The following is a 24,587-nucleotide window of genomic DNA, read 5'->3' on the forward strand; positions in this document are numbered from 1 at the left end:
GCCTTGTCCTAGCCAGGCTTATCAATTCTTGCCTTGCCTCCACCTTGCTATTCCTTGCTCCTATTTGCCTCATCCCAGTCCTGCCCTGCTCCTCCTCAGACTATCTTGTGGTTTGACCCTTTGCCTGGATGTTGTCTGTGCCCATGTGCTGCCTGCCCTGACCTTTGCCTGGACCTTGACCATTACTGTCTGCTGTCTGCTCTGACCATTGCCTGGATGCACACTGCTGTCTGCTACCTGCCTCGACTGCAGCATGCTCTTTGGTTTCACCTAAGTCTTGCCGGCCCTCGAATCCAAGGGCTTAACCTGCGGAGGAAGGGGCTGGTAGAGATGAAGCTCTGCGAGTCTCCCTTCTGTCAGTGGGGGGCACCACTGGGTCACCAGTTGGGCAGTGCCAACCTCACCGTAGTGCAAGGGCTGAAACCCTGTGACAACAGTATGAGCATTCCCTCAATTCTTGATTCCATAATATTAATGGAGTTCCATGAGGCCCTTGAGTGCAATTCAAAACCAAAACAAAGTGATACTGAGTGGCAGGTGAGAGCAACCCTTATAAGCATAAGTGTATTTTATAGAACTCCATCTTCTAAGGATTAGAAAGCGATAATTGTAAAAGTATCATTGAGCCTATGAAAAAAAAACAACCCACAAACAAAGAGCACATCTTTCCGAATGCTTATAGATTCCTCACCTCTCAGACTTTACTGTGAGATCACAGGCTTGATGGTGAATGTGATTGGTTGGTGACATCATGAGATTCATACCTAACACATTGAATAGCAACTGAACTAAAATGTGCTATTAAAGGATTTTATACTGTTTGCAATCCTCATTTGCACTGTAGGAGCCCCCAGCAGCAGTTCACTTTGCTCCCTAGATAAAACTTAGCTGGTCAGAAATTCTTGTAGCGTTTGTTCTCTCTCATCAAATGATTTGGTGTTTATGAGAAAATAAACACAGTTTGTAATTGGGTACTGCTTGCAGAGCCGATAGGGAGCCACTGACAGTCTTCCCCCAGCTGGCTGCTGGATTTATTGACGTCTGATCACATAAAAGTGAAGCACTGTATGCGTGTGGGTTTTTCATTTTTGCTCTTTCTTTATGTGTACACAAACCCATTCTGCACTCAGCGGGACGAATGTTTATAATCAAATGAAGTGCTCAGTGATACCTGGAATAAATAATATTTTCAGCAGTTTACGGAAAAGCATCAGCCTGAAGCATTCAAGTCCTGTTTATTTCCTCCTGATGTCTCGGGAGAATACAAGCAATGCCAAACTGCAGTGCTCTGGGCAACCTTTAATTTCCGCTTCCCACACATCCACTACGACTCACCTACTGGTGGCAGCTAGAGCGCTCTTAAGCTGACTGGATGGACTCCTTCAAGCAGTCCCAGGCTCCCTCCTGAGCTCTTTGGCTACTAACTGGATGAGCGCCCCAACAGCCCCCAAACACCTTTACGCTCTTTGGCAATCAACGGGATGGGCACTGCTGGCAGCTCTGGGCCTCTTTTTCTGCTCTTCGGCCACCAATGGGATGGGGTCTGCTAGTGGCCCTGGGCCTGCTCCCCTGATCTTTAACTGCTGACAGGATTGGCTCAACTGGTGATCCCAGGCCTCTTCTTGCATTCTTTATCCACTGCTGGGGCCTGCTGCCCATCCCCAGGATGTGTCACTCTAGATGACAGTCCACTCTGCTTAATGGAAATGCTGGCCCTGCTAAACTGGGTCACACGATGTATCCATCTCATGCAGCATACTCTCTGATGGTGGTAAGGGGATGCCCTAAAGAGGAGTCATTTGCACCCTCACTTCCCACTGCCTGTATTTTAATGGCTAATTGTTTTTGTATTATTTATATGTTTTTCTTTTTCTATGACCTTGGGGTTTTTTTTGTTATTCACTTCCCACCCCCGGTAAAAATGTTCTGCAGGTACCTATGGCAGTGGGTGATCAGAAGACGCATATGAGACATAGAGTGCATGCAGAGCTGTCTCTCCATCCTCAGACTCTTTCAGTTTGCAGATACATTGAACCCAGGGTGGCATCCCTTGCTGTTGTGTTACACAGATCACGATTGACTTTCTGCTCCCTCCCTATTATCCTGAAGGATGTGGTCTCAAGCAGAATCATGTGCTGACACTGAACAGATGTAGACATTGGGTTTCCTTGCCTGCTATAAAGGGGATACTTTTGCTTTCTTTCAGCCCTCCCAATTAGAATTTTTTTGGGATGAAGTTGTAGTAACTTAATTTTTCCATTTTCTTCCATTCTTCCACTTCTGGATATCTGGAAATTTGGGAGTTTTAAGACGTGCTTAATAGACAGTATTATAGGCTAAGTGGGACTGTGATAGGTTAATCAGAGTCTTTCTCTAGGTTTCTTTATTTTGCTTCTCCCTCCATTTATTTTTTGTAGACTTTTAGAGTTGCATGAGTGGAAGGACTCCCAATTTTCTGAAATTCTTTTGTTATATCACGGTATTATCACGGAACAGGATTTCTTTTGTTTACTGTGTTAGAAATGTATTTGAAAGGTTAAAAAAAGTAGACAAATGAGACCGCTCTTATGAGAATAAAAGGATCACCCAGAGCACTATTCTTTTCTTTTCTGTTGCATTGCTTTATTCCAAAGTGCTTTACAATGTCAAAGCATAATTACAAAGGTCAAAGCATAATTACAGAGTTGCCAGTTTGCATGTAGACAGGAAATTTCTAAAAACACTTTTAACTTCTTATGCAATTACCAACGACTTATTTAATATTTAGCCATTAGCTCATTATCAAACCTGTCATTCTCAACTTGAGTGACATCAACTTCATCCATCTACTGGTGAACAGGAAGGGGGGTGGGGGCTTTTAACTTAGTGAGATCCCTACTTGCTAAACACACAAAGGGCCTTCTTCTTAAATGAATTTTACCCCTTCTATGCATATGAACTAAAAAAATATTTATTGAATGAGCCCCGAAATGAAGGAGAATCAGTTTCTACTGACATTACCTGAGCTGCTGCTCTTCTGCAGAGGGACGGAGGATTTCATTTGCACCTAGCACTGCTCACGAGCACCGAAGTCACCACAAATAAAGAGAACAGTGACAAGATGAGGAAAAGAGCTGGAAAGAGACCCGGATTTCTCACCGGATACAGTAGGCAACAGCCTAGGGGTGTCATGGTGAAACGAGTGCTGCCTCCTCCTCCATCCTGCTGGCAGCACTCCCTCACAGCTGAGCGGGTAGTAGCCCGTTGACCCCCTGCCTCCTTAAAGGTGCAGGGGCTTGCGAGAATTGCTGCCGACCTGTCCAATGGGACTGCCCCTCAGGGTGAGTGGTGCTTGTAAGAACGTGCTGCTAGGCCAGAGGAAAAACACGCTTTCACCAGGAGCCATGTTCAGAGGAAGGCCTCCTTCCCCATAGCTACTCCTGCATTCTTGCTTGGCAGGGGACCTCCCCTTCTGTCCTGCTTCCACACAGTGTCAGATACAGCCAGAAGCTACCTAACCTGTAACTTAGGGCCTCAGTTTATCAGGGGTCTCTAAATACCAAAAACTTAATAAATTTCAAGTTTACATTTTTTGGTAATGCTATGGGGCCTCTTAAACGTGGCATAATCTAGGGTAGGGGCAGGAAACATCCAGTCCTCAAGGGCCACAGACCTGTTGGGCTTGTATGCCAATCTACCTCATGCATATTCATTACAGATATCCTAAAAACCTGACTGGCTAGCAGACCTCAAGGATTTGAGGTTCCCCACTCCTGGTTTAAGGCCTTGGTGGTAGAAAAATGAATGGAGATGCTGCTGAAGGATAGTGAATAATTTACAATCTGGTGGGTTGCTGGACCCAAGGCAGCATGGATTCTCCAGGGGAAGGTCCTATCGGACAAATCTGATTGATTTTTTTGATTGGGTGACTAGAGAATTGAATCAAGGAAGACTGCTCAATGTGATCTACTTGGATTTCAGCAAAGCTTTTGATACGGTCCCTCATAGGAGGCTTGTGAATAAAATGAGAAGCTTGAGAGTGGGTGCCAAGGTGGTGGCATGGATTACAAACTGGTTGACGGTTAGAAGACAGTGTGTAATGGTAAATGGAACCTACTCTGACGAGAGGGCCATGTTAAGTGAAGTGCCATAGGGTTCGGTGTTGGAAAAGAGCTGTATGTGATGGGGGGTGAAAGACTGATGTGCATGGACCAAAAGAGGGATGTTAGAGTAATAGTATTTGGAGATCTGAAGATGGCGAAGTAATGTGACAAGGCGATAGCTAAATCCAGAAGCATGCTGGACTGCATAGAGAGAGGAATAATCAGTAAAAAAAAAGGAGGTGATAATCCCCTTGTACAGGTCCTTGGTGAGGCCTCACCTGGAGTACTATGTTCAGTTTTGGAGCCCTTATCTCAAAAAGGATAGAGACAGGATGAAGGCAGTCTAGAGGAGGGTGACGAAAATGGTGTGGGATCTGTATTGGAAGACCTATGAGGATAGGCTGAAGGATCTGAATATGTATACCCTGGAAGAGAGGAGGTACAGGGGAGATATAATACAGACCTTCAAATATTTGAAAGGGTTTAATGATGCACGAACTTTGATCCTTTTCCGTTGGTAAGAAAACAATAGAACTAGGGGTCACAAAATGAAACTCCATGGGGGACAACTCTGAACCAATGTCAGGAAATATTTCTTCACGGAGAGGGTGGTGGATACCTGGAATGCCCTTCTCCGGAAGGGCATTCCAGGAGGTAGTGAAGACAAAAACAGTCAAAGAATTCAAAGGGACATGGGAAAAACACTGTGGATTTCTAAAGGCTAGAGGAAGGAAATGAGACAAGCATGCAGGGGGTAACTTACTGGTACGGTGGTTATTACCCATAGCAGAAGGCATGGACATTACTACCCTTAATCAATATGTTGTTATGCTTTTAATGCAAATGACCAGTATTCATCTCCGCTTAAGATGAGAATTGTGAATATATCTTGAAGCAATCGTACTCTCACCTACAAAAAAGTTCTGTTGAACTAACTTTATTTCAAACAATTTAAAATTAATAATAAATTAAGGAGAAAGAGGTAAGTTTCATATTAGAGATGCACGCCTCCACGGCGTTGCGTCTTTCTTATGGTTTAATCATTAACTTGCCTCCTTCCTCCTTTGTATATTTTATTTATAATTCCAAAACATTTTTAAATATATTTTTTAAAGTATGAATTTTTCTAAAAATTAATTGTTTTCTCCACCTTGCATAATAGGATCATTTGGATTTATAACTTATAACTTTATAATTTATAACTTATCTCCTAGGGAGATAAGTTATAAACTGTTTCATTTTGGTAGTGGCAATTTAAAGTGCAAGAGATTGGCATTCATACATAATTTCCCTTAAACAGGAGATTTGAAATAGAAGGCGTTTATATTAATAAAATTAATTTAAATAATTCTCCCCGAGCATAGGGACAAAGAACTTGGACATTTAACATAAGTTTTCAAAAATTTTTTGGCAAGAAAAAAATCCAAATGATCCTATTATGCAAGGTGGAGAAAACAATTAATTTTTAGAAAAATTCATACTTTAAAAAATATATTTAAAAATTTTTTTGAATTATAAATAAAATATACAAAGGAGGAAGGAGGCAAGTTAATGATTAAACCATAAGAAAGACGCAACGCCGTGGAGGCGTGCATCTCTAATATGAAACTTACCTCTTTCTCCTTAATTTATTATTAATTTTAAATTGTTTGAAATAAAGTTAGTTCAACAGAACTTTTTTGTAGGTGAGAGTACGATTGTTTAATGCAAATGAAACATTGCTCCCCACTTATACAGCAGGGGGAAAAAGAGGAATTGGCTTCAGACGACAACTGAGGGCCCTGACTTCCATGGTCTGGGATTCTGATACGCAGACATAAGGGAAAAAAAAACAGAACTGCTTCTACGGCCAAGTCCTAAAGGAAATGACGAAAGAGTGCTGGTGTGGCAGAAGGCATGGAGATCACTAATCTTAACTGTTAAGCCTTGATGCTTTTAATGCAACTGCAACATTGCTCCCTGCTTCGATGGTAAAAGGAAAAGGGAAATTGGATGGACTCAGACAACAACCAAGAGGGCCCTGATGTCTACAGTCTGGGGTACTGATATGCAGACAAAAGAGAAAAAGCACAGGACTGCGTCTATGGCCAAGTCCATAAGCACAGCACGTCACGCACCACTGTCTGAATTTTCAAGAAAGCTCATCACCCAGTAAAAGTGTTGCTAGCTGCTATTTTTATGGGTTATCATAAAGCTAGAGGATAACTTCAAGGAGTGGCAGTTACTACATTAGGAAGCTAGCTGGGCAGACTGGATGGACCATTTTGTCCTTTTCTTCCATCATTTCTAAGTTTTTATGTAATCTGGCCTTGCTTGCAGATCCTTGGAGGGGCACCCCCTGCTGCAGACAGCAGGTAAATCTAGCCCTGATTCCACTCTTATTCTCTGGGCAGTCTAGTATTTATTTATTATTTTTATATACTGACATTTGATCTGAGATATCACATTGATTTACATTCAGTTACTGTCGGTATTTCCCTATCCCCAGAGGGCTTACAATCTAAGTTTTGTACCTGAGGCAATGGAAGGTAAAGTGACTTGCCCAAGGTCACAAGGAGCAACAGCGGGACTTGAACGCTGGTCTCCTGGTTTGTAGCCCACTGCTCTAACCACTAGGCTACTCCTCCCTTAGGCTATTCCTTCTGCCTTTTTGACTAGAGAAGGCACCCGTGCACAGCTCCATATGTTATTGACTAGCACTGCAGGAACAGTGAGGTAGGAGCTGCACAATGAGGAATGTTAAAAACACCATAGCCTTTTTTTCCCTTCTCTTGACTCTTGTAAAAACAACCTGGACCAGGGAAAGAGAAGGAGATATGAAGAGAATGAGCAGGGAGTTGTTTTTGTTTTTAGCAGAAGATATAATCTTCCTGCTTTGGCCTTGCTCTTAGCAGCATGTCCCTTGTGATATTGGGGGGCAGGGTATTAATTTCCCATACTTAATAGGTTCTCAGTCTTAGCCAAAAGGCCAAGAAGACCATTCTGACCCTGAGCTTTTATTTTAGCCAAAATGAGACCAAGAAGCAATTGTGCCTCATCGTTGAGAACTCCTTGAAGGGAGAGTGCATGGATGAAGGTTCACACTAATCACATAAGAAATTGCCATGCTGGGTCAGACCGAGGGTCCATCAAGCCCAGCATCCTGTTTCCAACAGTGGCCAATCCAAGTCACAAGAACCTGGCAATTACCCAAACATTAAATAGATCCCATGCCACTGATACAATTAATAGCAGTGGCTATTCCCTAAGTAAACTTGATTAATAGCAGGTAATTGACTTCTCCTCCAAGAACTTATTCAAACCTTTTTTAAACCCAGCTACACTAACTGCCCTGTTTCAGTTGTGTCAAAAGCATCAAGACTATTGATTGAGGGTAGTAATCCCCATGCCTTCTGTTAAGTGAAGTAACTGCTGCTCCGTACAAGTTACCCCCATGCACCCTCTCCTTCATTTCCGTCCTCACAGTGTTTATCCCTTACCCCTTTGAATTTGTCATTACATGCCATATTCACTGCTAAAATGAGATGCTGGCATTTCTCCTCAGGGTTGCTTGCTGTGTGCCTTTCAGGATATATCTGATTGGGACCACAGTCCCAATTACCTTTTGACCCTTCAATTACTGTGCAGGGAAAAAGGATTCTACTTCAGCACTTTACATTATCTGGCTGATATTATAATAGTGTGCAAAATCAGGAAGCAAATCTGTGGGCACTCCACAGATCGACTAGAAATCCCAACTTATTATTAAAGCATAGCAAGCCCACATTTCGTTTCTAAGTAAGGAATCTTTTTCAAGGGATTGAAATGTGGGTTTGTTATGCTTTAATAATAAATTGGGCTTTCCAGAGGCTCTGGGGAGCTTTTACTTACTGATTGCTATAAATAAGTTGGCTTTCTGGCACCGGTCCGACTATTAGTCATATATATAGTGCTACAATATGTATGCAGCACTGTACAAACATACATACGAGATAGTCCCTGCTGTATGGAGCTTTCAGTTTAGTGGAGGCACAAAGACAAGACAAATAAATGGTTGCAGGAATTTAGTGGTAGACGAGAGGATGGCTGGAAAGTGGAGAATGTAGAAATCAGGGTGGAGATCACTACCACTGCCTCCACCTTCTAAAAACCTATCAAAGAAAACCAGTTGGTGAGGTGGATGGATGGATGGAACTCTTCAGTCAGACAATGTTAACACTTTCAAACTCCTGCACCCAGTCTACATGCCAAAGGTGTTGTCATAGCTTTAATGCTCTCCTGCACACCTTTATTAAATTTTTTTTGCCATTAATTTACTGATGTCATGAGCAGAAAGAGCACAACAGCTTCAGAATCCATGCCAATATACAGCAACCCAAGAAGAATAAAAAAAAAAAATGTGATTCCAACTTAATAATTTAACATATACAGCCTAGAAATCCTAGCACAACTCAACACATTCCATTTCCACTAAACTCACTGGTGCTGCCCAATGATAAAAGGAACTTCATCTCTTATTAAAAAAAACCTCCGTTCCACTGCAAGGAAAAAGGATGTCAGGAATCAGGAAATTTACCCTAACTGGCAGGCCAACACAGTAAGGACGCGTAAGAAAGAGTGCAGCAGTGCCGGGCACACCCTCGTTTGCCGCACGCACAGTTTGGATCACATACCGCTCGATACAGTATTCAAATGAGACGCAAATGCAAGCCGCGTCCAAAGCGGGTCTATGAAGTGGTAGGCGTGCGCAATCCATTTTACTGTATAGAGCGCTATACAGCGCCTATACAGTATCCTGGGTGCGCTGGTACCTGTCATTTCAAATGTCATTCCACTAGGAAAGTGGATGGTTCTCCTACAGACCCCGCTGCCTTGAGCGCCCGGCGCCAGCAAGCCCCAGCAGCTGGCGATCGGCGGCAGGGAGCACAACAAAGCACCTGTGCGCGCAGCTCCGATTTTCCACCTCCTTCGGACGGGCAAGAGAGAGACGAAATTTCACGGGCAAATTTTCCCCCAGCCCCTGCTCACTTGCCCTGGCCGCGGCCACGCGCAAGCCCCCAGCAGCAGCAGCAGAAGGGCGTCCATGGGTGCCGGTCTCCCGTGCGGGCGCGCTGACAGCTCCGGAGCAGCCTCAGTCCTCTCTCCCCTCCTCCCGAGGTGCGCACCGCGGCTCCCCTGCCTCCCAGGGGCAGCCGGCGGCGAGAGGAGCGGCTTCAGCAGCCCAGGGCGGATCGGGCGCTCCCCATGCAAGGCGGCTTCCAGCAGCCCCCGCCGGCGAAGGTGCATGAACGCCCGCCACGACCTGAGCGCCCGGCTGGACGTCCGAGGTCACGGCGTGCGTTCATGCACCTTTGCTGCCTTGAGCGCCCAAATTGGACATACAGGCGGGCGCTCACGGCAGCGGGAAGGTGTTCTGTTTTGGTGCTGTGTTTCAGGCCGAGTGCATGAGCGAGCCAAAGTCCGGGCTGTAGGCGCCCAGCTGTGGGGAGGGCTGCAGCCCGCTGGCCAGGCCCTGCACCTCCAGCCATGGCCCCGCCGCCGCCTGGCCGTGCACGTCCCACCAGGAGGAGGTGCCGTTCGCCGTTCGTCACCTCCCCCGACAGGCCCGAGTGGAAGCCTGACTTGTACCAGGACTCGTAGGGGTGTGCCATGCCCACGCGTGGGTACAGGCCCTCGGCCGCCGAGCTGTGCAGCTTGGAGATGAAGGCCGACTGGCCGCCGGCGTCCTGCGACGAGGAGGTGGAGGAGCAGGTGGCAGTGGCCACCCCGCCGCCCTGGAGAAGAGGCCGCTGTAATCGCTGCTGAAGGCCGATGACGTGGGCGAGGTGGAGGCCAAGCAGAAGGCGCTGTTGGCGCCCGCCGTGCCCCCGGCCAGTCCGCTGAGGCCTGTCTGCTGGCCACGGAGAAGCCCCCCAAGCTGGAGCCCAGGTTGCAGCTGGACGTGGAGTGTTTCCAGGGGACGCGTGGAGCGTTTCCAGGGGACGTCTGTGACCTCGGCGGGCGCTCAGGTTGCGGCGTGCGTTCATGCACCTTCGCTACCTTGAGCGCCCGCCTGTACGCCCAATTTGGGCACTCAAAGCAGCGAAGGTGCATGAACGCATGCTGCGACCTGAGCGCCCGGCTGGACATCCGAGGTCACGGCGTGCATTCAGCACCTTCGCTGCCTTGAGCGCCCAAATTGGGCGAACGGGCGGGCGTTCATGCACCTTTGCCGGTGGGGGCTGCTGGAAGCCACCTCGCATGAGGAGCGCCCAATCCGCCCCGGGCTGCTGAAGCCGCTCTCGCCGCCGGCTGCCCCTGGGAGGCAGGAGAGCCGTGGTGTGCACCTCGGGAGGAGGGGAGAGAGGACTGAGGCTGCTCCGGAGCTGTCAGCACGCCCGCACGGGAGACCAGCACCCATGGACGCCCTTCTGCTGCTGCTGCTGGGGGCTTGCATGGCCGCGGCCAGGGCAGGTGAGCGGGGGCTGGGGGATAGTTTGCCCGTGAAATTTCGTCTCTCTCTTGCCCGTCCGAAGGAGGCGGAAAATCGGAGCTGCGCGCACAGGTGCTTTGTTGCGCTCCCTGCCGCCGATCGCCGGCTGCTGGGGCTTGCCTGACGCTTGTCAAGCTGGCAATCCCCGATGCCCGAGCGTAATACAGAAATGATTTTCGCCCTGCGCCTTGCTTTATTTTTTGTAATAATTTTTCCCCCTTGTGCGAGAAGCATTTTTTCTGTGGATTGGGTTTGGGACCGGGCGGCTAAGTTCACTACACTAACGCCAGGGTCAGGGTAGGCAGTAAATTTGCAGGTTAAAGACGTGGCAAAATAGCTGGTTAAAAAGGCGATAATCTGGGCGCACGTTACTGTATCGGAAGGAATAACTAATCCGATCATTAACATATCATATACATGCCGCGGGCGGAAAGGGATACGCGTCGATTTCAAGAAGTGGTAAGGACGCGTAAAACTGGATACTGAATCGCTGGTTAGACATACGTGTCCAAATTGTGCGTACAAAGCGGGTTAGAAACAGGGTAACCGTGGCCGCACTTTACTGTATCGGCCTGTAGGTTTCTGCTCTGGGTGATCGCCAAACAGTACAAAACAGGTAAAAGAAAAAGAAGCAAAAAAGAGAGACACTGATTAAATTTCCATGGGTGTGCATGTGTAACATCTAAGTTAATTAAATCTATTGATCACTACAAGGCTCAATGAAAACAGGACAAAAAATGTTGGCTCCCTTTTCAGCTCAGCAGAACAGGCCTCTGTAATCAGCTGCGGCTTACTGCAATACCTTTTCTGCTCTTTACTTTGTCTTAGTCTTTCCAGTGGTGGATTCATTTACTTTCTGAACGTGACATTTGTCTATCCTCGGATTTTTTTTTCCCATAGTAAAACAGAACATGGCAACTTGCCATGAACTAAAGGGGAACTTTACATGCCAGAGATTGTTGCAGGCAGCTAAGAAAGGTCAAGGTTAGGACGGATGTTTCCGGAATGAAATAATTAGTGCTAGTATATCAGCATATGGAGTTTTCTCCTCCTCCTAAAAATGCAATCTGATCTTTCTACTTAATAAGCACTTGTGATTAAAGAAAAATCCCGATGCTGTATTAGAACAAATGACTTTATATATATTAAGAAAAGCATGGCCCACTGTAACTAAAAATTCAGCTTTTATGGTTTTAACTGATTATTAGCAGAACTGCTGCTGGTCTTTAAATTAAATATAGACTTTAAAAATAATGTAGTTTGAAAACTCATGTTTATAATCTTCAGGGTCAATACTCAAGAAGATTTAACCAGCTTAAGCTGGGTACACTTATTAAAAAATGTGGCCTCTTCAACCTGCTACATTTGTGCTGTTAAAATCACAAGCCACACAAGTTTGGCTGGGGATTGAAGGGGCTGGCTCAGAGGCTCTCCTGAATTGGGCTTCCAAGCATAATCAGTTAGTGCAATATTCAGCAATAAGTGGCTAACCCCGGCCATGCAACTGGCAGGTCTAAATCTATCCACTCAAAATGTGTATAAATGTTGTATACTGCGTTGAGTAACCTTCTCAAGGTTCAGGAAGCAGTGTTTAAATGAGTTAAATAAATGCATACAAATATTCAGCCTCGGGATTAGCTGGGTGAGAACTTGCCTGCCCAGCCTTATCTCTGACAGGAAATGCCCCTGAAATATAAAACATTGTAGAGGGGAAAAAACAGTCCTGATCTATGTGCCTGGAATTTTCAATATAACTGAAGAAAGGAGGAGTTAATGGCTTTTCCCCATAATGGCATTAACAATGCCAACTCATTAACAATGCCACTGCCCTTTTCAACAAACAGAAAATAAAATAGCTCTAACCTGAACAGCTTACATCTCTCATACAGCTAACTTTCAGATCGATACTGTAAAGTGCGGCTGGAGATTCCCTGTCTGTAACTCGCTGTGGGCGCACAATTTGGACACGTAAGACGATCCTGCGATACAGTCTCCAGTTTCACGTGTCCTTAGCGCTTCTTGAAACCGACCCGTAACCCCTTCCGCACGCGGCATGTATATCAGATGTAAACGATCGAATTAGCTATTCCCTCCCATACAGTGACGCGCGCCCCGACTATCGCTATTTTACCCTGCCGTTTTGCCCCGCGTTTAATCTAACTTACCGCCTACCCCTACCCCTGCGTTACAGGCAGGGGCAATGGTAGACGGCAAACTTTCCCTCAAATCATTGCACTACACATGTGATTCCTTAAATCAACTTAAAACAATAATGCTAGATCCATATATACAAACATTTGCAGCGAGCCCCGCTTTTGGTAAAGTTGTTATATATATATATATATATCTACCTTATAAATGGGCTCTGACCGACGGCCCGCAAATGCGCAGTAGAGAGCAGCTCTACCGCGCATGCGCGGGCGAGCACGTCGGTCAGAGCCGAGCGTGCCCGAAAAAAAAAATGGCGCTGGGGCCGCAGGAGCGGCGGCGGTGAGAAGCAGAAGCAGGAGCGGCGGCGAGGAGCAGGAGCGGTGGCGGCGAGAAGCAGGAGTGGGAGGAGCAGGAGCGGCGGCAGCGACGAAAAAAAAATGGCGCTGGGGCTGCAGGAGCGGCGGCGGCGAGAAGCAGGAGTGGGAGGAGCAGTAGCAGCGCCGCACGCGCGCGGGAGGGCCCCCCCCTCCTGGAGATCTTCCGTCTGCCGGTTGTGGATGATCTGAAAGGGGAGGGGATTGAGAGAGGGGGAGTGACTGAGGAGAGGGAGGAGAGAGTGAGGGGGAGGGGAGGAGGAGAGAGTGAGGAGGAGGGGGAGGGGAGGAGGAGAGAGGAGGGGGAGGGGGGAGGAGAGAGGGAGGGGAAGGGGAGGGGGGGAGGAGAGAGTGAGGGGGTGGGAGGAAGGGGTGAGGGAAAGGGGAGGGGGGAGGAGAGAGTGAGGGGGGAGGAGAGAGTGAGGGAGGAAGGGAGGAGAGAGTGAGGGGGAGGAGAGAGTGAGGGAGGAAGGGGGAGGGAGAAGAAGGGGGGGAGGAGGAGGAAGGAAGGGGAGAGGGGTGAGGGGAAGGGGAGGGGGGGAGGAGAGAGTGAGGGGGGAAGGGGAGAGGAGGGGGGGAGGAGAGAGTGAGGGGGGAGGGAGGAAGGGGAGCGAGAGGAGGGGGAAGGAAGGGGAGAGGGAGGAAGAGGGGGGGAGAGGAAGGAAGAGGGGAGGGAGGGAGAATAGAGGGGGAGGGAGGGAGACTAGAGGGAGGAGGGAGAATGAGGGGGAGGGAATGGGAAGGAAATGGACCGAAATTTTTTTTTTTTAAATGTAGCCCGTTGTTAACGGGCTTAACGGCTAGTATATATATAAATACCTAGATGTCACTTTCCGAATCCCCCATCTCCACGCGCGTTTATCCAGGCGGCGGCGGGAGCCGGTGGGCGCCCGTTCATCCAGGCATCGGCGGGAGCCGGTGGGCGCGCATTCATCCGGGCGGCGGCGGGAGCCGGCGGGCGGGTGGGCGCCCGTTCGTCCAGGCGGTGGCGGGAGCCGGCGGGCGGGTGGGCGCCCGTTTGTCCAGGTGGCGGCGGGAGCCGGCGGGCGGGCGTTCATCCGGGCGGCGGCGGGAGCCGGTGGGCGGGCGTTCATCCGGGCGGGGCGGGAGCCGGTCGGCGCCCGTTCATCCGGGCGACGGCGGGAGCCGGTGGGCGGGCGTTCATCCGGGCGGCGGCGGGAGCCGGCGGGCGGGTGGGCGCGCGTTTATCCGGGTGGCGGCGGGAGCTGGCAGGCGGGTGGGCGCGCGTTTATCCGGGTGGGGCGGGAGCCAGCGGGCGGGCGTTCATCCAGGCGGAGGGAGCCGGCAGCGAAAGCAGCCTCCAGCAGCCCCCGCCGGCAGTGAATGAATACACGCTTGTGTACGCCCGTGCAATTTCGGCGCTCAAGGCAGTCACATGCCGTGACGTCAAGCGTCGTGACGTCACGCCTTGAGCACCGAAATTGCACGGGCGTACACAGGCGTGTATTCATTCACTGCCGGCGGGGGCTGCTGGAGGCCGCTTTCGCCGCCGGCTCCCTCCGCCTGGATGAACGCCCGCCGGCTCTCGCCGCCGCCCGGATAAACACACGCCCACCCGCCCGCTGGCTCCCACCGCCGCCTGGATAAACGCGCGTGGAGATGGGGGATTCGGAAAGTGACATCTAGGTATTTATATATATATATAACAACTTTTTATTTTAGTTTTCGCCCTGTGCCTTGCTTCGGGAGGGGGGAAACCATCCACTTCCTGGTACCTGTCATTTCAAATGTCAGTTGATATGACATTTGAAATGACAGGTACCAGCGCACCCAGGATACTGGGTGCGCTGGTACCTGGGAGGAGGAAGCTGTATTAAGCGCCTGGGAGGAGGAAGCTGTATTAAGCGCCTGGGAGGAGGAAAGCTGTATTAGCGCCTATACAGTAAAATGGGTTGCGCGGGCCTAACGCTTCCCTAATGCTTCGCAGACGCGGCATGCATTTGCAAGCAATTTAAATAGAGTATCGAGCGGTAGGTGAAGAGAACTGTGCGTGCGGGGAACGAGGGTGCGCCCGGCACTGCCGCACTCTTTCTAACGCGGCATAACTGTATCGATTTTCTGCAAGCTACTCCATACAATATGTAATTGAGCCAATATTCCAATATTCAATGCATGCAAACTTTTTAGCTTAGTATCTAAAACTTCCAGGTAAAACAGTGACGGAACTGAACTTTTTTTATTTGGATTTTCTTACTCATCTTTCGAAGACTGTGCTCGAGGTGAGATACAATTCAAGTAGAGTTGGTTGATCCCTGCCCCAAAGGCCTTATAATCTAAGAGTTACATTTACCAAACCACAGCCTAGATTTATCATTCACTATAAAGGGAAAAAAAGGGGGTGGGGCGATAGTGAGCAGGTGACTGCATCGCAGCAGTGCGTTCTTGCCCGCCACGGCTGCGGCCGCGCTGCACACTGCCACTCCCATAGCACCAATGAAATAGGTGTAGCTATTTCCTGCACTACTGTTGGCAATAACGTGAGAAACATTATCACCCGCAGCGCTACTGGCCACTCATTTACCTAAACCCTGCCCAAACCCCTCCCCCTTTCCCTCATTATCGCGATTTATTTATTTATTTATTTATTTGGCGCTTTTCTATACCGGCATTCAAGATAAAATCTCATCATGCCGGTTTACATTTAACAGGGGGGTGAAAAAAATAAATAAATGAATAAATTAACAAATTGTAGCAAGTGAAAAGAAAAATCTCTGCAGTTACAATAAAACAGGGGAGATTCGAAACTGGGAGGAGGAAAGTCTAAAGGAATTTAACATAGAGAGCAATTATTTACAAAGTTCTAGGAATGTCTGATTGTGGATGTCATTGAATTGCGGTTCAGTTGGTGTCTGGAAAGGCTTGTTTAAACAACCATGTCTTAAGCCTTTTTCTGAAAGTTAGGAGGCACGGTTCTTGACGTAGATCTGGTGGGATGGAGTTCCATAGAGCCGGCCCTGCTGTAGAGAAAGCCCGGTCTCTAAATGTTATATGATGAGAGGTTTTGGCTTGGGGTACATGTAGAGATTCTCTGTAAGCTTCTCTAATGGGTCTGGAGGAGGTATGTTTTCTGAATGGAATTTGAAGGTTAAGTGGAGCATGTTGATGGATGGCTTTATAGATAGTGATAATGGACTTATGAATGATTCTGTAGTGGATTGGCAGCCAGTGTAGGTCTTTAAGGATGGGAGAAATGTGGTCTCTTCTCCTCATGTTTGTTAGAATTCTGGCTGCCGCATTTTGGACCATCTGAAGAGGTTTAGTGTGAGATGAGGGGAGGCCTAGTAAGATAGAGTTACAGTAGTCTAACTTAGAGAAGATTATAGCTTGCAGAACCGTTCTGTAATCTTGGAAGTGAAGGAGTGGTTTTATTCTTTTCAGGACATGTAGTTTATAGAAGCAGTCCTTAGTTGTTTTGTTGATGAAGGATTTTAGATTTAGCCGGTTATATATAATAACCCCTAAGTCTCTTGCTTGGGTGATATGAAGGTTTGTTGGTGTATTCGTAGAGATAGTACTGTTTTCTGGGGAGATGAGAAGGAGTTCGCTCTTAGAAGTATTTAGAATTAAGTTTAAGCTAGTGATTTGAATTTAGAATTAAGAATTAAGAATTTGAATTTAGAATTAAGAATTAGAATTAAGAATTAGAATTTAGAAATTAGAATTAAGTTTAAGCTAGTGATTTGATAAATGACCCTGCACATTAGGTGTTTAGCTCATGCTAAATACCTGAGCTATATAAGCATTATCTTTCAATAACACTAGTATGATAATGAGTCTGAAAAATGGTGGCTCTGGGCCCAAAGCTATAGGGTGTGCTCCAGGCCTCCAGAGAAGTTCCAGTAAGGGCCAGGGAGTTGGGAGTGGGGGAGAACACTTGGGGGAGGGTTTGGGTTATCAAAGGGGAGGGTCCTCCTTCCAGAGTCTTCATTACCATTTTTACTTCTATTTCTTACTTCAGCAGTCCCATGGATGGAGCAGCAATGGGAGTGGGGGTCTTGGCTTGTACTGGAGGGAAGGGTATTATTTTGGCTGTTAGATCTCTTTAAGGCATGTCCTTGGGGGGCATCGAGATGTGCAATAGTTTCCCGATGCTCCCGGGAAAAGTTAGATACAACTCAGGAGCTGTAGCTAAATTTCCATAAAATAATGTGGTTTGTGATTTTTCAGGCTCATTACCAAACTATACAAGCATTATCAGGGGATAGATAATGCTTGTGCAGTGCAGGCCCATAGCCATGTCTGTCACTGCGATGACTAGGCTAAGCGAACTGGTATAAAATAGGGGAAAACAAAAACCCTGTGAGGTTGCAAATAAAGATTCCTGGTTCCAGATCCCAAACTCTGTTTCGATTTGAGCTGGAAGCTGAAATAATCAAGATGAAAGTGACAGGCCCAAAAACACCCTTAAAGTTTCAAACTTTATTTTTTACCTGGGCAGAACATGAACATATGTGAGTGCAAGTGAAGGAGGTGAACAAAGGAGAGCTTGCAAGTCAAAAACAAGCATAAAGGCAAAAGAAAAAGTAAAAGAAAACATTCTTTCTTATATTTAGGAAATGGATGCATAAATATAATCTATTTATTTATTTAAAACAATTTCTAGCTCACACTCATAACACCATTGAGGCAAAATATTGAACCAATACATAGTGATACAGATCACTGAGAATCTTAATGTTAAGTAAAAGGGGCATTGTGACATGGATAAAATATCTTTGGGAATTCGTAGTTAAAGCAGTGTTACTGGTGATTTTTGGATTTTTCAGATACATGAAACTCCTAGCTACAGGGATTTGTATAGCCAGAATTGAAATGATCCTAAATGAATAAGAGGATAATTTTCAGCAGTCCTCATAGGACCGAAGACTGCGTGCAAGAAGTACATGTGTGAATTTTCAAAGCTGACTTAAGTGCACAAGTTTGCTTTCAAAATTCTCAGGTGTGCGTGGAAATGATGCCAACATACATGCATGCACTTACACCTGCTCAGGAGCTGATGCAAGTGTGTACATGTAGATTTGCATGCATACCTTTGAAAATAAAAAGTGTAAGCATGAATGGCTTCCCCATTCCAACCCCATCCCCCAAATGCCTCTTTGTAATATTCATAAAATGCAGGAAAACTCTCCTTTGTGTGTTTGTGCACACAACCCCCTTGAGCAATTTTCAAAAGCCAATTTACACACATAAATCTGTTTTATGTGTAAATAGCATTGAAAATTACCCCATAATATCTGATTATCATAGTTCATTAATAAGTTAAGCAAAGCACAATTAAATCATTTCAGAAGGCAGAGTATAGATATGCTAGAAATATCACAATGATCCTCAGGTAAAGGAATGCATCTTAATGAAATAATTTGTTTATCGCAATGTCATGCTTCAGCACACACAAATATCTTATAATCAGAAGCAGGTAGGTAAAAGACTGCATCACCTCTGCTTTCAGGGACAGAGATCCTTAATAAAATAAACCAAATGGCTAATCCTAATTGAGTGTTTAAGAATATCATCAATCATAAGTGGCTGCTCCACTGCCTTCAATAACATGGTTAATTTAAACAGGACAAGGCACTGGCAACATGACAATTCTTAATCAACTCCTTCTCTTCACATTGATCCATTTTTTGCTGACTATAGGCCTGCATATGCTCTTTGGTTTAATTGGAAAAAGTACTGCTGGCTAGACAAAATGGTCACTTAGAAAGTCTCTAACTACAAAGCACCTTCTCCCAGGGGCAATATGCCAGCTTGGAGCCATTTACAATGTTAGCCTTAGAGTTCATCCCACTTTCCTACTTTCCAACATCCTGAGGTTGCTAATTTTGTTAATTTGCTCTTCTAATCATTACCATTAGCTAAATAATAAGGATACTGTATTAATTTATGCCACTTCTACCTTTTCCCTCAGAGAAAATCACTTTTTCTCTGCTGATGCTGTATTTTTTCTCCATCAGCATCAGATTTCATTCTCTACTACTGTTATTTGCTACTTGCCACTTGAATATTTTTTTAAATGTTATCTGACCTGAACTGTGGTAAAAAATCTGGACTTGTTTCAACTATGAAATATTATATCCCTCAGTGAAAAACCACAAACTCATTCTTAATAAATCAAGGATTAAAAAGCTTTTTGTTTTGGGGATTAATACAGAAATGTACAGAGAAAGATCAATTTTCACTCAGTTTGAAATTATATTTTATACAATATACAATGGAAACAAAAAGTGTAGAGCAGAGCTTTCCAAACTTTTCATGTTGGTGACACACTTTTTAGACAAACATAATTTCATGACACGGTAATTCAGTCTACTAGTAAACCAGAGGTTAAAGGTTAAACGAACGAAACATATTTCGACAATTTATGTATGTTTCCTTAAATATATACATAAATAAAATGTTTCACGACACAACCTATCTCATGAAAACCTTAAATTTATATTAAAAATATATATTCCAAGATTCATGTTGTTGTTATAATTTATGAGAAACAATAATAAAACAAATTGTCTGTCCACCACACACTCATCTCTCTCCTCCCCCCAGCACATGTCTGGCCCCCACACACTCATATCTCTCCCCCTCAAGCACATGTCTGTCCCCCCAGCACGTTTGCCCCCCACTCACTCATCTTTCTCCCCCCAGCACATGTCTGGCCCCCACACTCATGTACCTCATCTTTTTGATTGTTGCCAGTTAAGTGCTTCACTCCCTTCCATGATCACCAGACACTGCTGCTTGCAGTCAGTACTCCTCATGGCCAGGCCTCATCGGCAGCAGCAGCCAATGCAAGGATGGCTGGGCTCGTTCCACCCACCAAGCCCCCCCAAAAAATGCGATTGACAGCAAAAATCACCCAATAATAAGCAACCCATAAACTGAAAAAAAAAGTTAATCTCTAGAAAAAAAAAGCCCAAACTCGCATCAGAGTTGACCGGGCTTGCGCGACACACCTGCACACTGCAGGCGACACACTAACGTGTCCCGACACACAGTTTGGAAAGCTCTGGTGTAGAGAATAATCGGCATAGCTTCCACCACTTTTAGTGCTTGTATTCTGCAACAGTCCTTAGTATGGTTATTGTCTGTATTTTTCTATAGTTTTTGATATTGTTTGTTTTTTCACCTGATTTTAGAACGTTATGCTCAGTGTATTTTGGAGGCTCCAGCATTTTTAGAATTTGCATTTATAGTAAACTTTGGCACGGTCAGCTCTTTGTATTCTTTTGCAATCTTTAGCATTTTCAGCTCCATGAATTATGTGGTTTGCTGGAGCCTGTGGCATGTTCAATACTTGCATTCAGATTTCTGATCTCTCCGCATTTTAAGCATGTGAAACCACCATCTAGTACCTGGATCTGGATGCACTAGACAATCTCAGGTTCACAGGTGTCATGAATTTATTTTTTCCTGAGTTCATTTTGTTGTAAAAGAAAAGTAAGGGAAGGAAGGAAACGTTTAAATTAGCTGTATCTGAGAAAGAGGACTCTTGTCCTCTAAAGCTTATGCCTCGATAAACCTTTCGGTCTATGAAGTGCCATCAGCCTGTGACGTTTTCACTAATCAAATGTATCTGAGACTACACCTCAAAAGGCCCCGTTCCTCTCCAGCTTGGCAAACTCCAGAGGAACCCTGAAAAGTCTTTGGAAGGAGATGAGACACAAGCGATAAGCCCCTACAAGGATAAGTTGGTCTTTATTTTCCTCCTTCATATTGTTTTAGAGTTTCTGTAGTCTACTTTGACAACCTCCCTCCTCTCTCAAAATAAATAAAACAAAAGATGGATGTCAAACAAAATTCACAGGCAGAATTTTAAAAGAATATAAAAATGATTTCAAAAGGCGTACAAATACCAGAATAATAAAATCCTAAGCATTTAAGAACCTATGGGAAACCCAAAAGCAAGCAACAGCTTCGTCACGCACTGACGTACAGTCGCATAAGGTAAGAACAGCCGTTACCATTCGCCGACGGTGGCGCCCACGTGACCCGATGTCAGCCCGTGTTTTGACATTTCCGAGCTGGCTTCGGCGCGCCCCTGTCAGGTGACCCAAAGGAGGCGGAGTCGGAGGAGGAGCGAGCAGGCGAGAGGGCGTTGAGGAGGAGGGACGCATAAAAAAAAAAAAAAAGTTGGTGTCACGTGAGCTGTCATGGAGGCGTCGGCGAGGGGAAGCGGCGCACCGTAGGACCGAGGACGGCACGGGGGCGGATTCACATCGGGACGGTCGGAGACGGTTTCCCCCCACCCGCCACTACCGGCTGGGCGGGGATGGAATGAGGGGATTATGGGTGCCAAGGAGTCGCGGATCGGCTTCCTGACGTACGACGAAGCCGTTAAGAGAGGTGAGGCGTGCGCGTGGGGGGAGGGGACCCCGGAATGCAGAGACCGGGGACGGTTGGGAGCTCGGGCGGGCGCCTCTCTCTCTCTCTTCCTCCTTTCCCGGCTGCCGGTCTGGCAGCTCCGGGATGGCGCGCGACTTTTATCTGTATTTATTTAATAAAGCGATTTATTGTGCCAGTGTCGAGCCCAGAGCTGCCCGGGGCCGAAGTGTATTGGAGGCTTTTTGGCAGCCTCTTCCCTACTCGAATAGATGTGGCAGTGCTACGGTGTCACCGGGCTGGACCCTGAAGTTCGCACCGAGGCCCGTCGCTGGGATAGGATGGGCAGGGGCTGAACAGGGACTGCACCCGCTCTGTGAAGCTGCCTGCTTGACTGGGCAGTCTGCAGCTGGAAAGGAAGCCGCCCATTCATTCCTCTCTTTCACTTGGTGTCAGGGAATTTCATTTTAGCTTGTCTCGTTCACCTCTGGGTATTCTTCATATTTGGCGTCATGGGTGGAGCAGCGATGGTTTCTGACCATTAAATACACGAATACTTTGTTTAAAAGAGCTCCTGATTAATCAATGACACCACCCATACCTCTTGTGCAGTAGCAAGCTACATTTCTTCGTGTAACCGATGCAGGAGATGCAAATTTACTTTCGAAGTGAGAAAAGAGTCAGCCTGCTGAAGCAGCAGTGCGGTGTAGAACGAACAAGGTTCGCATGTGTACATTCTCGCTCCAGATTTAGCAAATCAGTGGAATATACCATCACTTGTTCTTTAATACATCGCTCTTCCTTTTCACACCATGAAGTTTGACAGCTGTCATCTCTTTGGAGAGTATGGAGGTTCAGCTTGTGTGAATAAACTATTCACTTGGACAGAAACTTTCTTAATTAGTCATACATATGGGGCCTCTCTTGATAAGGATTATTTCTCTTACAAGTGCAGGTTAAGAACAAAAGCTTACTGTAGAGGGTTCTGTATCCTTTGTGGTGTTGCATTTCGTCCATTACAATGTGTTAGGCGGAGAGATGCCACAAATTGCTGTGTTAGCCAGAGAAAACATGAGCTAAAATTTTCTGGATTTGTTGAGTTTCTGATGTCATGCCAGTGCTTTTATCTGATTTGTTACAATACAGGATTGGTGTAAAGCCAGCCAATTTATATTGCAGCATTAGTCATCCAATATTCAAAGTCTTATTATAGTGTTACCTAGATAATGGGTACTTTCCAGGTATATGTAACCTGGCTTGCCCACTGTTGAAAACAGGATCTTGGGCTTGATGGATCCTCGGTCTGACCCAGTATAGCAATTCCTTATGTTCTTAATAGCTGAGAAGCCAGGCCTTTTCCTGGTGATGCTTATTCACATTACAGTTCTTTTGACTGCAAAACATAGTTGTATGCCAGAAGATTTAGAAATGCAGTTCAAGTCCTTGAAGGTGAGATATTTAACTTAATCTCAGTAGTGAGCAAATTAATAAAATCGCTGCTAAGTCAGAGGATAGTGCAATTTCTGGAATCCAATGCCATACAGGATCCGAGGCAGCCTGGTTTTACCAGAGTTAGGTCTTTTCAGATGAAGCTGAACAATTTCTTTGATTGGGTGACCAGAGAATTGGATCAGGGGAGAGTACTAGATGCAGCGTACATAGATTTCAGTAAGGTCTTTAAGTTGCCTATGCAGAACTGTGTTATAGACAAACTGAGTATGCATGCTATAGGTCCTAAAATGACTGAATGGGTTAGAAATTGGCTGAGTGGGATGTGACCAAGGGTAGTGATAAACAGTTTGTTCTGAGGAAAGGGGTTACCAATGGTGTTCTGCAGGGGTGAAGAAAAAACCAATCAAATTCAAAGGGGCATGGGATAAACACTGTGGATCCCTAAAAGCTAGATGATGGAAATGAAGAAAAGGGTGCAAGGGGGTAATCTGCTCAGTGCGGCAAATACTACCCTTAACAGAAGGCATGGAGATTACTACCCTTAACCAATAAGCCTTGATGTTTTTGATGCAACCCAACATCATTCTCCGCTTTGGCAGAGAGAGAAAAAAGGGAATTGGATTCAGGCAACAACCAACAAGGGTCCCTACTTTTTAGGGTCTGGGGTACTGATAAACATAGGGGTAACCTGCATGGAGTGGCAGTTGCTACACTTAACAGAAGGCATGGGGGATTACTACCCTTAATGAATAAGCCTTGATGCTTTTGATGCAACCGCAACATCATTCTCTGCTTTGATTACAAGGGGGAAAAAGGGGAATTAGATTCAGACAACAACCAACTTGGGCCCTGACTTCTGTGGTCTGAGGTACTGAATGCAGACATAAGGGAAAAAGCACAAGACTGCTTCTAAGGCCAAGTCCAAAAGCAAAGCAGATCAGGCAGCACCTTCTGAATTTTAAAGAAGGCCCCTCACCCAGTAAAAATGTTGCTAGCAGTAATTTTATTAAGGTTTGACAGTTGCTTGGTTTTTATTTTAAATATTACTACCCTTACCATAAGGCTTGGGAATAACTGTAGAAGGTGGCAGTTACTACCCTTAAGGGTAACCTGCATGGCAGGTTATCCTTAACCTTGCTGGGCAAACTAGATCGACCATTTGGTCCTTTTCTGCCATCATTATAGTTACTATGTTTTCAACATTTTTCTTGGTGATATTGTGGAAGGGCTGTCTGGAAAGGTTTGCCTTTTTGCAGATGATACCAAAATCTTCAAGATAGTAGATAGCATGGAATGTGTGGAAAACATGAGGAGGGATCTAATGAAGCTTGAGGAATGGTCTAGAGTTTGACAACTAAAATATGCAGGGTTATGCATTTGGGTTGCAAAAATCCCAGGGAGTGGTACCATATGGAGGTGAAATTCTGTACACAAAACAAGAGTGGGATCTGATGATCTTAAGGTGGCCATATGGGTAAACAGAGCAACAACAAGAGCCAGAAGGATGCTTTGATGCATAGGGAGAGGAATAGCCACCAGGAGAAATGAAGAGTGTTCTTGTATAAGTTCCTGTTGAGACCTCATTTGGAGTACTGTGCACAATTCTGGAGACCACACCTTCAAAAGGATTTAAACTAGATTGTCTGTCCAGAGGGCAGCTACTAAAATCATAAAACATATGGGGACAGACTTAAAGATCTATCCTGAAGAAAAGGGGAGATATGATAGAGACATTTA

The 24,587-nt window shown here is 45.9% G+C and overlaps 2 protein-coding genes across 5 annotated transcripts in view; one reads left to right on the plus strand and one right to left on the minus strand.

Annotated features, from left to right (window-relative positions):
* C8H17orf64 (chromosome 8 C17orf64 homolog) overlaps positions 1 to 21,186 on the minus strand; it is a 61,239-nt gene extending 40,053 nt beyond the window's left edge. The window contains exon 1 of the mRNA XM_029611628.1: positions 21,041 to 21,186. Coding sequence (XP_029467488.1) covers positions 21,041 to 21,043 — 3 coding nt within the window. The 5' untranslated portion in view covers positions 21,044 to 21,186. The remainder of the gene's footprint in view (positions 1 to 21,040) is intronic.
* A 22-nt stretch (positions 21,187 to 21,208) lies between these two features.
* USP32 (ubiquitin specific peptidase 32) overlaps positions 21,209 to 24,587 on the plus strand; it is a 430,766-nt gene continuing 427,387 nt past the window's right edge. For all 4 annotated transcript variants that reach the window (XM_029611622.1, XM_029611620.1, XM_029611623.1 and 1 more), the window contains exon 1: positions 21,209 to 21,422. Coding sequence is in view for 3 of the 4 variants with exons in the window: in XM_029611620.1 (XP_029467480.1) it covers positions 21,365 to 21,422 (58 nt within the window). In the remaining variant the exon portion in view is untranslated. The remainder of the gene's footprint in view (positions 21,423 to 24,587) is intronic.

This window comes from Rhinatrema bivittatum, chromosome 8 (genome assembly GCF_901001135.1).
Source record: "Rhinatrema bivittatum chromosome 8, aRhiBiv1.1, whole genome shotgun sequence".
In the NCBI taxonomy this organism is placed as follows: domain Eukaryota; kingdom Metazoa; phylum Chordata; class Amphibia; order Gymnophiona; family Rhinatrematidae; genus Rhinatrema; species Rhinatrema bivittatum.